This window comes from Stegodyphus dumicola, chromosome X1, assembly GCF_044657685.1.
Source record: "Stegodyphus dumicola isolate Sdum_Otavi_A_Nest chromosome X1, ASM4465768v1".
NCBI lineage: Eukaryota > Metazoa > Arthropoda > Arachnida > Araneae > Eresidae > Stegodyphus > Stegodyphus dumicola.
This window is the reverse complement of record NC_140780.1, coordinates 63,269,807-63,282,974: the sequence shown is the minus strand read 5'-3', so window position 1 is coordinate 63,282,974 and position 13,168 is coordinate 63,269,807. Positions and strand designations below refer to the sequence as shown.

At 31.4% G+C, this 13,168-nt stretch overlaps 1 protein-coding gene across 2 annotated transcripts in view; it reads left to right on the top strand.

Annotated features, from left to right (window-relative positions):
- The window catches only part of LOC118205107 (cysteine-rich venom protein AnHyalC-like), a 188,318-nt gene that overhangs the window by 152,009 nt on the left and 23,141 nt on the right, over positions 1-13,168 (top strand). For both annotated transcript variants that reach the window (XM_085807273.1, XM_035377404.2), the window contains exons 7-8: positions 5,196-5,345; positions 8,986-9,248. In XM_085807273.1, the coding sequence (XP_085663399.1) occupies positions 5,196-5,345; positions 8,986-9,248 (413 nt within the window). The remainder of the gene's footprint in view (positions 1-5,195; positions 5,346-8,985; positions 9,249-13,168) is intronic.

The window sequence follows — 13,168 nt, the reverse complement described above, 5'->3', positions numbered from 1 at the left end:
TATATGTATCCTAGTAGTAAAAAAAGAGGAAGAGAGAAAAATGTCAAAGAACTATTGATATAAGTAAATACTCTTTTCCATAACTGTAAAATAAGTGGAAAGAAATAAGAAAAGTGCTAACGAGATTAACGAGAAAATCAAACAAACAATGCGAAACGCTGCAGCATAGATAAATTATTTTAAAAATAATATTGTTATTGATCTCTTAAGAAGACTTACAGTTTGAAAAATAATAATAAGTGCAGTTTAATATATCATGAAACGTTGTAAATCAACAATATTCTCTGCAGCAGTTTGTAGAATTTATGGTTATTAAACTTGTCATTTTGCTAGTACTATCACTGCTGCTTCAACCAGAATTCAAATTAGTTTGATATGCATAACAGTAAAGTCTTTTAAGTTAAAGTAGAGCTTTTGGAAGCGACCGCTGGGCATCCCATCACTATTTTCGCCCAACTTTTAAACTAATTTGAATCGGCTTAAGTCTTTGCTAGGCGTATCTGTCAGCGTGGATCAAGTGCCTGAGTAAAAACTTACAAAAAGGCTTTGCCTTGTGAATATAATATTTAAGTACTTAAGTTTCAGGTAAACCTTTGTGTTTCTATTCACATTAGGTTTTACCTGGTGTTGGTTTTATCTGGTTATCACATTAGGTTTTATCTGGTTTATTTAGGTGTTGAGAAAACCAGTTTTCTTTCACCTGAAAAATCTGAACTTTACGTATAGCGGAAAGCTAGTTTACACATGAAGCCGACTCCGTTAGGTCAGATAAACTTTAGTATAAGCGGCTCTTAAATCCCGCAAGTATCGGTGACCCATCTGTTATTACATGATTTGTGTAGTTGTCAAGCTGAAGATCTAATAAAAAGGTTTGTTGTGAGTCTTCTGCTGATTTGGTGTATATTGAATAATTAAGATGAGACTATAAGTCACCTACCTATCTACACGGAGCCAGAGAATTTCAATTCAAATAATTATGTTAATGACGGTAATAATTACAAATGCACTTTTTTTTGGCATGGGAAAAAATTATGGTGATGTAACATGTTATGTCATAAATTGTAACTTCCTAATAATATAAAATAGTGAGATCCCTTCACCGTATAATTAATTATTTTACATAATTTATTTCCTGACACTCTTTTTTCAGCAACTGAAAATCTCATTTTAATCGGCATAATTATTTGATATCACATTTTCCTATATAAAAACCAACGATCTCCTAACTTCCAAAGCCCTAAATCTCGGTTTTTTTGTATAAAATATATATTTGCGGTCGAATGAAAGATATAGTATTCACACATGTTTTTACATGTGTTAGTTTACGCACTTTATTTTCATACAATAGAATTTTAAACTATAATCACGATTTTAAATTGAATTTTGATGGCAGTATATTTTAACTTCCCTGGTATAAGTCCTGTAAAATTTTATTCACCTGAACAGGATTAAAGCTTTACCATTTCGTAGTAATAATTTTGCTTTCGACGTTTTGGCTAGATAAAAAAAATTACTGTTAAATTTCCAGAAGTTTTTATTCTAATATGCTGTATGCTTTCTGTGATGTATGTTCCTGAGGAATGCAAAATCAAAATTCGTTGTTTCAGATTTTTAAATTCCTTTTCACTAAATTTACATTTTGTTCACGAAGTCTGTCGATTAAAATAAAATTTGCATTCAAAATGAAAGTTAATTTTCTGAAATTAATCGAGATTTCAGTTAATAAATTCCGCTACCAGCTAAATCCAGACATTTAGTCCTTTATCGCACTGACCTACTTTACATGATAAGCACAGGATCACAACTTCCGAAATCATGAAGATATCAAACTTTGGCAGAGACTGCATATAGTGTTTATTTAATCAGAAAGCATACTTCTTTCGTGGATTTCACTTATTTTTCAGGATAAGATCTTCTAGAGAAACATTAAATGTAAAATGTGTTGTTATGCAAACAAGAAAAAATTTTATGCCAGTCTGGACAAGAAAATAACTTCTCTCTTGTTCACTTTTAAATTTAAAAAATAATTCCGAAATAATGTTTTTAAGGTTCTCACTTCACATGTGACACATTTTCTGGGAAGATATTCCGTTTCCTCATCATAATGTAAATGAGGTTAGGGTAGAAGCTGAAGTTTTGGGATTGTTAGACAGAGCATGTTTCTGTTTCTCCAGGGCGCGTTACGTATTTCCTGTCAGCTCTGATAAGTTTGTAATTATTCAGCTTTGCAATTATTGTTGCCGATATTTGAACTTGATGCGCTGGTTAGAGTTTTCTGAGCCAGATCTCTTTAAAATTTAATTGTGTAGTTTTCGGTTACTAGTATACATTTTAAATTTAAAACTGACTATTAATTTAGTTGTGCATCGCCACAAATTTTGATTGATTCTGCTAGCAAAGAAAGTGCATTCATGTTCTAAGTTCTGTTAAATAAAAAGTTTTATTTAATCCTTTTCAAGTCTGTGTAGTTACTTCAGGCATAGCGATAATTCGCTTTACATCTGTTAGAGTTTTGGGACTATTTAACTATTACCAGATACTGGGAAATATTACAAAGTTAGTATTTTTATGGCATTAACGTTGTGTAGTTAATTGCAGTACAAATAAAAAAACTTCAGAAGGAGAAAGGTTACGGCCAAAGATATATTCTTGCATTTTTATCTTTAAGCTTCAAAGATACAAAGAAATTCTGATAAGTTTCTATTGCTTATCTCTTCACATGCATATAAAATTTTAATGGGATATTCAATAATCTGTGACAGCATATTATGCTGATTATTTATTTTTAAACTAACAAAAATATTAATGTTTTCATTTCTGTTATGGTTTTTAACATTACTTAACTCTCGTATGTTCCAGAACAGTTTCTGGCCTTTTCACGAAGCGTTAATTTTGCCTTATAGTCATTATAGTTTAATAAAGCTATTACTCTATCCAAGTTACAGTATTCAACATTTTATTCTTAAAGCAGTCACAGTAATTTTAAAGTAGTGCAAGGCAAAATTTTAAACAATAAAGAACACATCATATCCAAAATACTTAATTCAATATTCAGAATTTATGCCTTAGTCCAGTATTCCAAACTGTTACGTCTTTAAAACCTACAAGGGGTTTCTCCTTTTTTTTTCAAAATTATTTACTAGGTTGAAAATCGTACTTTTGTTTCCCAAGTTTAAACATTAGGTTCAGAAATTTCTATAATGAAAACAGTAAAATTTGAACTATTCTTACTGTTGAAATCAAAACAGAGAACCAGAGTTTTGCATCATTATAATGATTTGCATGCACGTGGGTCTGTCAAAGCTATGACCACGTCATTGCAGACTGTGGGGAAAATATCATGTATAGACATCAAAATCAAATTATCGGTGCTAATGTAAATAAAAGTAATTAAAATTCTAGATCGGTGTTTCGCACGATTTCAGGCATTCAGTTAAATGTGCCATCAATAGGAATCACTGCATTAGTCTATTGAATCCAATTTGAAGTTCATTTTAAGAGCATAAATTCAATTAAGTATTTAACTTCTATCCCACTTATTTTCAGTAATCGTCTAAACTTTCTATGTGAAATTATCGGGGCAGAAAACTATTTGGAAATAGGCAAAATATATTACCGTTTGATATGAATTAATCAAAGATAAAACATGCTTTTGAAGCGTATATAAATATACGCTTCAAAAGCATGTTCAAAAGCGTATATATATATATATTAATTAAAAGAAAAGGAAATAGTTGGAGCTTAAATGCAAGTTTACAATTTCTTTCCTATGAAGGTTCTAACCATTTTGTATCTCGAAGAAAATCGTACCCAAAGGTAGTACAAATAAAATTTACAAATACTGAAATAGTACTGAAAGCATTACATAATGAAATAAGAAACAAAAATGAAATATTGATCTTATCAGTTCAACGTTTCAAACAGAACTTATCAAGGGAAAATTGTTTTGAAGCCCAAAACCAAATTCATCAATGAGTTCCGAATACAAGTTTCGTTCCTCTGAGACATTTGAGATTCAGGACCGTAATTTTTGAAATAAATTTTCTATTTAAAATAGCTTTCAATGGCTCTTAAATGCCCAGACCTTTTCTCTACTTGCATTCGCAAGTAGGGAAAGACAGAAAAATTAAGACAGCAAAATTACAATACTTACTTAAGACAGCAAAATTACAATACTTACTTAAGACGGCAAAATTATAATACTTACTTAAGACAGCAAAATTACAATACTTAAGAGAAAACACAAAAAATATTTAAAAATACAAAACAAAATTCAAGTAAAAACCGCTTAAAAATATTTTAGGAAGTACCCTGAAAAACTAATATGTGCAAAAAGCCCAAACGAACTAATTACAATCATATAGAAAAAATTCTTTTAAAAAATATATGTATATATATGTATGTATGTATATATGAACCTTGAACAAAGCAACAAATTTAAATGGTCAGTATTTAAAACCTAAAAAAGGGGAGGTTCGAATGCGTGTTAAATTAACTATAATCTGAATTAAAAAAAAATAAACTTTGAAACAAAAAGCTGCTGACGTTGCTCGAATTTATATTAAAAGCTTATAAAGATGCAAAAGAAGCTCTCGGGAGTTACGAAGAATTAAAAAAATAATAAATAAAGGTAAACCCCCCTAGACTTAACGTAATCAAATTCAGAAGGTTGCTTAGAATAAACAAAGAATTTTAATACAGAATTATTACCAACATCCGAAAATTCACTGAAGAAAAATGGCGAGGGCGAAGCAGTTTCTTTAAAAAGAATGAAGTTTCAAATCGTTTGAAAAAAATTCTTTTAAAAAAATTCTCTCGATATATATGTACATTATGTACACAACCTCAACTACATATTCAATATGTACTACAGGTATGCCTTGTAAATTATAAAAAGCAATGTTAATACGAGGGATCGTAAAATAGATATATATACATACGAAGCTGTATTTTTATCTCATGCATATAAAATACTTCATATGAGTATAAAGTTGTATTATTATCCTTTTTTCCCTTTGAAAATATATAATGGTTGTTACATGTATTTTATTTTAGAATGTCTAAATTTATAAATTTGTCAAATTATGTAAGCTGTTGTTGCAATGATGTACACATGACGCAGATTCATTATATAGCATTCAAATGGTACTAAAATTAACCAAAATATGCTGTATTTAATAAATGTATTATTCCAGAGACAATTAACTCTTTTGGACCTCAGCCGGAATTTCCTCGAGGAAATGTCTACTTGTGGTGCAATTTCAGAGAAGGTCATCCAAGCAGAGAATGGTGCGAATTTGTTATTGAAGGTGCAAGGCAATGGAAAACAAGAAAAGTTGCTACAGGTGAGACATTTTATTAAATAACGTAGACTTAGCGTTATTATAACAAATAAAAGCATTTAAGATGGAATAAAGTGTTCGACTGTTGAAAGTCTATCTTAAATCCGCTGCAAATGATTGCCTTAAAATAGAATCGTGTTAATTAGTGACAGACTTTATTAATAAGATTACATTTTAGATTGACATTTCCTTCAACGTAGCTTCCCACCCTTTCGATCCAAACTACCTTCCTATGCTTCAAATTAGAATTAGGTCTGATTGCTAAAGAAAAAAAAATGAATTCAATTTAAGTCTAATAGCTAAAACAAATAACACATTTTCAGTAAACTTAGGGAAGATGTAACTGAATTTTAAAATACCCATGCATGTTATGATGTTTTACTTTAAACGATAAACGAGTGAATACATGTTTTAAACGGAAATGAAACTCAAAGCAAAATTTCCTTTGACTAACTGAGCATACTGAGTGTCATAATGCAGTTATGTAAACACCGCTTTGAGGCATTTTCGTGCCAGTTATACCAAAAGCATTATATATATTTTTAAGATGACTTCTGAAGAGTTAAATGTTTTGTTGCTCACCTTGGTAAAACTGCATTAAGCCAATAAATTAATACTATCTAAGGAAATCTTCTCACGCACATAAAAGATACGCATTAAGGCTTTTCCCACATGTCATATACGTGACATGCATTCTATGGTTACATTGCGAAAAGAATAAAAATTAGAGCTAGGTACACTAACAGCGAAAAAAAGAGGCAACTAGAAGCTTGCAAAAAAGGCGTAACAATAAGTAGTAAATGATCAAAATATACTTTAATATGTTTAATTAAAAGCAGTTAGTAGCAAAAGATAATGGTATTTTCAAGATAGAGCTAAATAAACAATGATTCTGGTAAAAAAATACTACTAAGTCGCTAATATTTTTGTTCATAACTGACCAATACGTTTGAACTTATTTCATGAGTTTTCATGCAAATCTCCTGTAAACGTATGCTTGCATATTTTCAACGTCATTTTAATGTGGCCGTAAATTGAGCACAAATGGATAAGAATTTTTAAGCAGCAAAGTGCCTTGCGAGACATATATAATTTTTCAAGCATTCGCAAAGCACTAGGTCAAAGGCAATGTAAAAATTACTGTCTAAAATAAGATATTCTTGACGTAATAAAGATGAAAGTGCACTCACATCGATATTTTATATTTGTTTTAGATTTGCGTATTAACTTTGATATTGTATTCGCCTAATGGGGCTTGTTATCAAAAAAAGAAATGAAAAGACATATCAAGAAATCATTTATTCACCAAAGAACCATTTAGAAGGAATTCTTTGGGGAAAACGTTTAAATAACCACAAAAATACATGTAGCTTGTAGCTTTTGGAATATTTCAGATTTCTGATAGTCATAATTTCAAGTTTCAAAATTTTAATTACTTTCCCGAAATTTCAGAATGTGAAGAATTCCTCCCATTCTTGAATTCTATGCTTCTCATTCATTCTGTACTTAAGCACAAGTATGAAGTGATGTTTAATTTTATCTCCCCTCAAAGAAAACGGTTTGCATAAAAATTAGTTTTTAGCCAATGCTCGAATTTTAAAGAGAAATTCAATGTTCTAAATCTCATAAAATGTTGGCTGAAATAGGGAAAATCATCAAAAAGTCTGTCGAGAAACTATTTTCTACGGTTTTGATTCTTGAGTCCAGAGACGAGAATAAATTAGGAGCAAGGAGTCTTTGAAAATAAACTGTTCCTTTACTTGGAGGCGAACCACGATTTTCAACAAACTGACTCGATGTGCTGACTACAAGTTCACATGAGGATAACGTCGAAATCCTTAACCTAAAATAATAGTAAATAATTATTGAGTATTATTACAGAATTATTAATAATTACATATTATTCAGTTCTTTTCAAACATATAGTAAAATGACACAGGATAATACACAGTCTTTCTCCTCTCTCAATAGGGTTAGATCCCACGGAATTTGAAAAGAGGTCTGCATTTGACCCCTTGTGTGATTCTTTCTTTCAGTCATCATTGATTTTAATAGCTAATCTGTACTTCTGCACATCCTGCAGTTTTTACGTTTGAAGCTTTTCTTTATTTAAATTCTATTATGTCTAAATTGATTACAATGTATTATAATGAATTATTTTTCTAAGGATTAGTATTTTATGTCAATAATTAACCTCTTTACTAATGTATTAGTATCAGTTCATTGCGAATTCTTGGTATAAACAAGAATTAGAATGCATACATTGTAGATTCACCTGAAAGAAGGAGTGACTGATAACACAGTTTCATCTGTAGTAATCTAAGTTATCGTTGCTACAAATATAATATATATGGCAGGCAATGCAGTTTTCTAATACGTATTTTTAGAGATATCCAAAATATTATATCACAAATATGGAAGAGATTACCTTTTTCCTGCGCACACCAGATAAACTGGAGTTCCATGTTTGGAAATGTTTCACTGAACTGCGTATGGCCAACGTTATCAATTGCAGCCTAAGTTTTCCTGTCAGCTTTCTAATACATTGCGTGGTTTAGTTGCAAGGACTTTTGTAATTTACATGTTCGATAGGCAGAAGTAGGTAGTACAGAAATCTACATATGCTGCAAAACTTTCAAGAAGATGTTTGCAGCTGCAGTGTACCTTTTGGAAGCACCATAAAGTCTGGAATTACTGAAAATATGAGAAATATGCACGTGTACTGCAACATTATTAACAAATAAATCGTTTGGGCAGCATTTACATTACAGTTAGTTACTTCTGTAATGATGAGATGACTTCTCAGATTTCCAAACTCATATGGCAGTTGTAACCAGTATCTTCGAAGGACTATGAGCAGAGTCGCCTAGCCTCTGCAATCACGCACAGCTGATGAAAAAATCGCAACCGCAGTTGATGACATCAGCCAGTCTTAGCTGATCGAGATATTCGCAAACATGCAGCATCGGATGCCCAAGCGTCTTCGAGAAAAGAGGCTATCATTTCCATTGTATGTTGAAGTAAATTCTGTCAAAACATGTAATTCCTCCATTATATCTGCCTAGATAGTTAGATATATAATGAACGATAACTTCAGATCTCTTACTAGTGAAACGCTCTATGTAATACATGTCTTTCTGTTTCGTAGTATGCTTGATAACTCGAGACAAATCTAATGTTAAAAAAATACATGTAGCATTCATTACTGTTTATCTTTTTATCCTCTTAGAATCTGTTTCCCGTTTATTAGAAAATTCTCCATGAAAGAATTTTCTTTTGGCATATGAACTGCCTTCATAACTAGGCAACCGGTAGTACTCTAAATTCTATCTTTCTTCTTTGACGAAAGCTCATCATCAGAACTTCAAAGTTATGAAACTTATTTGTCTTCAAAAACTCAACAATGCTTACGGATGCCGAGCGAAATTACATAACATGGCAATACCATATTTTAACATCCCTTGACGTCTGAATAATAATTAAGACGTCGAGCGAGGGTGAAGTATCTAACTGGCGTCATTACAAGAGCTAAATGGTTTCCTGCTCTCTCTCTTGTTTATTTTCAGAAATTTTTTCCTCTTGTTAAAAATGATACTTGTAAATATTTAAATAATCTTCATTAATTAATCATTTATACCTTTAGGAACATACGCTGCAATTGTATTAGAAGGCGGACAGAAAACATCTTTACATTTTACAAGAGAAACGGATTTCTCGAAGCTAATGTGCTTCAACATGGAATATCGTAAAGGTCCTCATATTGCTGCCGATCGATCAAACAATAAACTGAGTGCTGTATTCCACAGTACAGTATCAAACGGTTATTACTATTTAAATGTCACATCGGATGCTAAAGATTGGACAACTATTGAATTGCCAGTTTCGTGGTGGGGAGGCCCAAGTTTGGTAAGCTTTATAATTATTTATTGTGCAAAGTTTTTAACTTTTATAGCTTAAATTTGTTTAATCAGTATGCAATACATACATTTAATGCATAACATAGATTTAATTGTTTTTATGTATGTATGGGCGTGCGTATGTGCAGTGAGTAATAAAGCGATTTATAATGAAATAAATTAATACGAGGGAGGAGTGTTATACTGAGTCTCATCTTATCCATCTCTTAAAAAATTTAAATGTATTCCTTTGCATGTACAATGTGTGGATGGACTGTAGCCAGTGGAATAAAAGAATCAGGCTAGCTTCGTGGTATTTTAGGTAGTTAACACTTTCAAGTAAATTTTTTTAATATTAAAAAATGTTTAAAAATAACATCGTTTCACCTTTTTTGACAACGCGCATCATCCCAGAGACATCGGATTTTCGCGCGAATCGATGCTCTCATGTTGCGCAGCCTCTGCTTAAGGAAAGGCTAGATACCTCTCAATAGTTTTTGTACCGCTTTATACATGATGTTAACAACTAGAGGTAGTTTCTTGCGATTCTTTCGTAATTTTTATATGTGAAATTAATTTGACTATTAGTGATACCCACTAGATTGTGTTCGTAAAAATGTTCTTGAGGTATGTGAAAGAATTCGAACTAAAATACATCGATGCAGTAATTCCTAGTTTAATATTTGGAGTGGGAAACTATAAGAAGAGCGAATCCTCATACATGAAATCATTAAGAAGCATGCACAACCACGTTGTGAAGCCGCTTCATGATAACGCGCTAGTCAGCTGTCAGTATTACAGGTATGTGGTCTCAACTGCCTATTTACTAAACGCTTTGTATATTATATTTTCGAAAGAAATAAGAAATAAACACTAAATTTAAATCTACCTCATATGCTATCATTTGTATTAATATAAATCAGTACACTCGTCATTCCAAACTCAAATGTTATACAGTTTCAAAATGATTATCCATATACAAAATGAGAATTATTCCATTTTGCTAACCTTGTGTTCTTTTTGAGACAGGAATAGTTTTAACTGATTATTTGCTTTGGTTTTTCTTCCTTACTTGATGTTTGCACATTTATCAGGATTATTAAGCATTGTTGAACTCGTATTCAAAATGCAGTAAGCCTCGTCGTAGCGACCATGAAAGACATCAGTATTTCTGACAACATTAAATAAGCATTGTTTCTGACCTTCCGATCTCTGAAATGACCACTTCAAAATGAATAAGGTAACTGAGAAATGCGGGTAATCATCTTAGAGTGGGTTACGATTTTTTTTCATACCTAGACCCCTTTGGTGAAAACGGCACGCAAATGGCGAAGATGAAATATCTTCGCATTTATTAATTATTATTAATTGATCGGGGTTGGTTTATTCCCCTTGGAACGTGAACCAATTTCTGATCAATGACGATAATTACTTGGTTTGTTCATTAATTTTCATTTTTTAAAGTTCCAATTTCAAATTGTTCATGATTTATATTTGATGTTCCTTTTCAAAAATATTTTGAAGATTCATTATGAAATGCTTCTAAGTTACTTCATTCAACTACAATTCTACTAACTTTCTCAAAGGAGATAATATACTCAATAATCCATTAGTAAATAAATTATTATTTTATTATTTAGTATTAGCTTTTGCGCAAGTATTAAGCAATTTATTACGATCTACTTACGCCTCTATATTTGTAGAGATAATTTAAGCTCTCCTATTATTTATATGTTCAGTATTCTGTTGAATATTGCATATATATTAATACTGTGTATGTTAGTCTTAAAGAATTCCTTCGGTTTTGCATTGCGAACTTATATACAAAGTAGACTTTTCTAAGCAATCATATAGGGTGCGGGAACGGATTAACTCATTTTATACTAATTCGTATGGAAAACGTTTTTCGGTTTATGAATATTTCGGATGACGAACAATCTTCAGAAACGAATTAAATTCGTGAACCAAGGTTTCATTGTATATCAGAATGATGATACATTTTTACAAAGGTCCTGAAATGTAAATTATGTAGTCTTTACTAATATAAATCTGTTCGTACATAAGAAGAAAGATAAGATTTCGCGCTAAACTTCAGCCAAAACTGAAAGCCCATGTACAACGGAATTTTTAAATTGCCCTATAAATCCAGCTACATATCGCCATAAAGTCAAATAGTTAGTCATCTAACAGACCGAGACCTATCGAACGAGCTGAAGTTGAAAGTTCATTCATTCAAAACACTGTCCAGAAACTATCGTCCTATAATTTTAAAAAAGAATTAAATTAGTAATGCGAGGGCGAAACTGAAAATTGTATTAAATACGAGGCAGATGCGATGATGTTAATGACAAAAATATAGATTCCGTCATTCACTTAAACTTGCGTAGAGAAAGACTTCTGAGAACTGATAGAAATTTCTGAATCAGATACTGATATTGAGGAGTTAAATAAACTATTGATTAAATAAAATATTGATTCATTAAAATTAAGATTAACTAAAATATTGATTCATTAAGATTAAGATTAAATAAAATATTGATTCATTAAGATTAAGATTAAATAAAATATTGATTCATTAAGATTAAGATTAAATAAAATATTGATTCATTAAGATTAAGATTAAATAAAATATTGATCCGTTAAGATTAAGATTAAATAAAATATTGATTCAATAATTTCAATTATTAATATATTTTCAATTATTCACTTTGTGGTCAAATTTATTCTCGGCCATTTTCAGTTAATATGTCAGCTGTAATATTAAAAATTTTGGAAATCCTCCGGCTTTTAAATGAAAATAAATGATAGATCAATTCAAAACCTTATTTAATTCAATATTAGAATATATAAAGTATCAGAAAATGAAGCTGAAAAATACTAAACATGGCTCTGGAATGCGATTTAAACACAAGACTTCCAGCTCCGCATATGAAGGCTGTTTTCTGTTCCTAACTGAGCTGTTTTAAGCTTATAAGGTATTTCTCCCGCCTTCTTAGCGGGCCTTCGTAGTGTAGTGGTCTGCACGATGGGCGCGTATTCCAGAGGCCATGGTTCGATTCTCGGCAAAGGCGTCGCTCATTTTTCATCACTCCTGCTTCCAATTAACCTAATGTCTCTACAGTGGCGCGCGAACTAAAAGGCTGGTGGATGATGATTCTCCACCCCCAGGATTTGGCGATTGGGTCCCCTAATCCCCATTCGCCCTTTAAAAGGGGGAGTATATAAAGTATTTCTCCCGTCTTCTTAGCGTGCCTTCGTAGTTTAGTGGTCTGCACGCTGGGCGCGTATTCCAGAGATCCGTGTTTCGATTACCGGGGCGAAGGCGTTGCTCATTTTTCATCTCTCCTGCTTCCAAAAAAAAAAATACCTAATGTCTCTACAAGCTAATCTCTGCTTTAAATAATTTCTTTTCAAGGATGAAAAATTCGATTTGGGAGTATATTAATGTTATAGGTGATTAATTGTTTAATACGTTAAAGTTCTCTCTTAATGTTAATAAAGGAAGCGGACTGAAATTCAAGTGAATACTTATTTTGATGTACCTTAAAACTGAACATATGAAGGTTGAAAATTATTGTCACCATTTTGCTCCTCATCTGCTGTTAATTCCTATTAATTGTATTTTTAAAGCATTTGAAATCGTTGGGTCCTAAATAGTGTTAACAGCTAAATTTCTTCAAATAAATCTGTTTTATCTTCTTTTCATGAATAAGTTTCCGAACTCATTAGTAGGATGGCTGTCTCCAACCAAGCTTAAAGCACATGACGTGAACATGACGTTCTGTATAAATGTTATACTTCATACGGGTTTAATGAAGTTTCTAGTTTCATGTATTATTTCAATTTCCTTTGTTCTTAGAAACGTTAATTTATCTGTTTATAATGTAAAGAAGAATCCAAAGTTAACCACACTTTGTTTGTTATCACAGT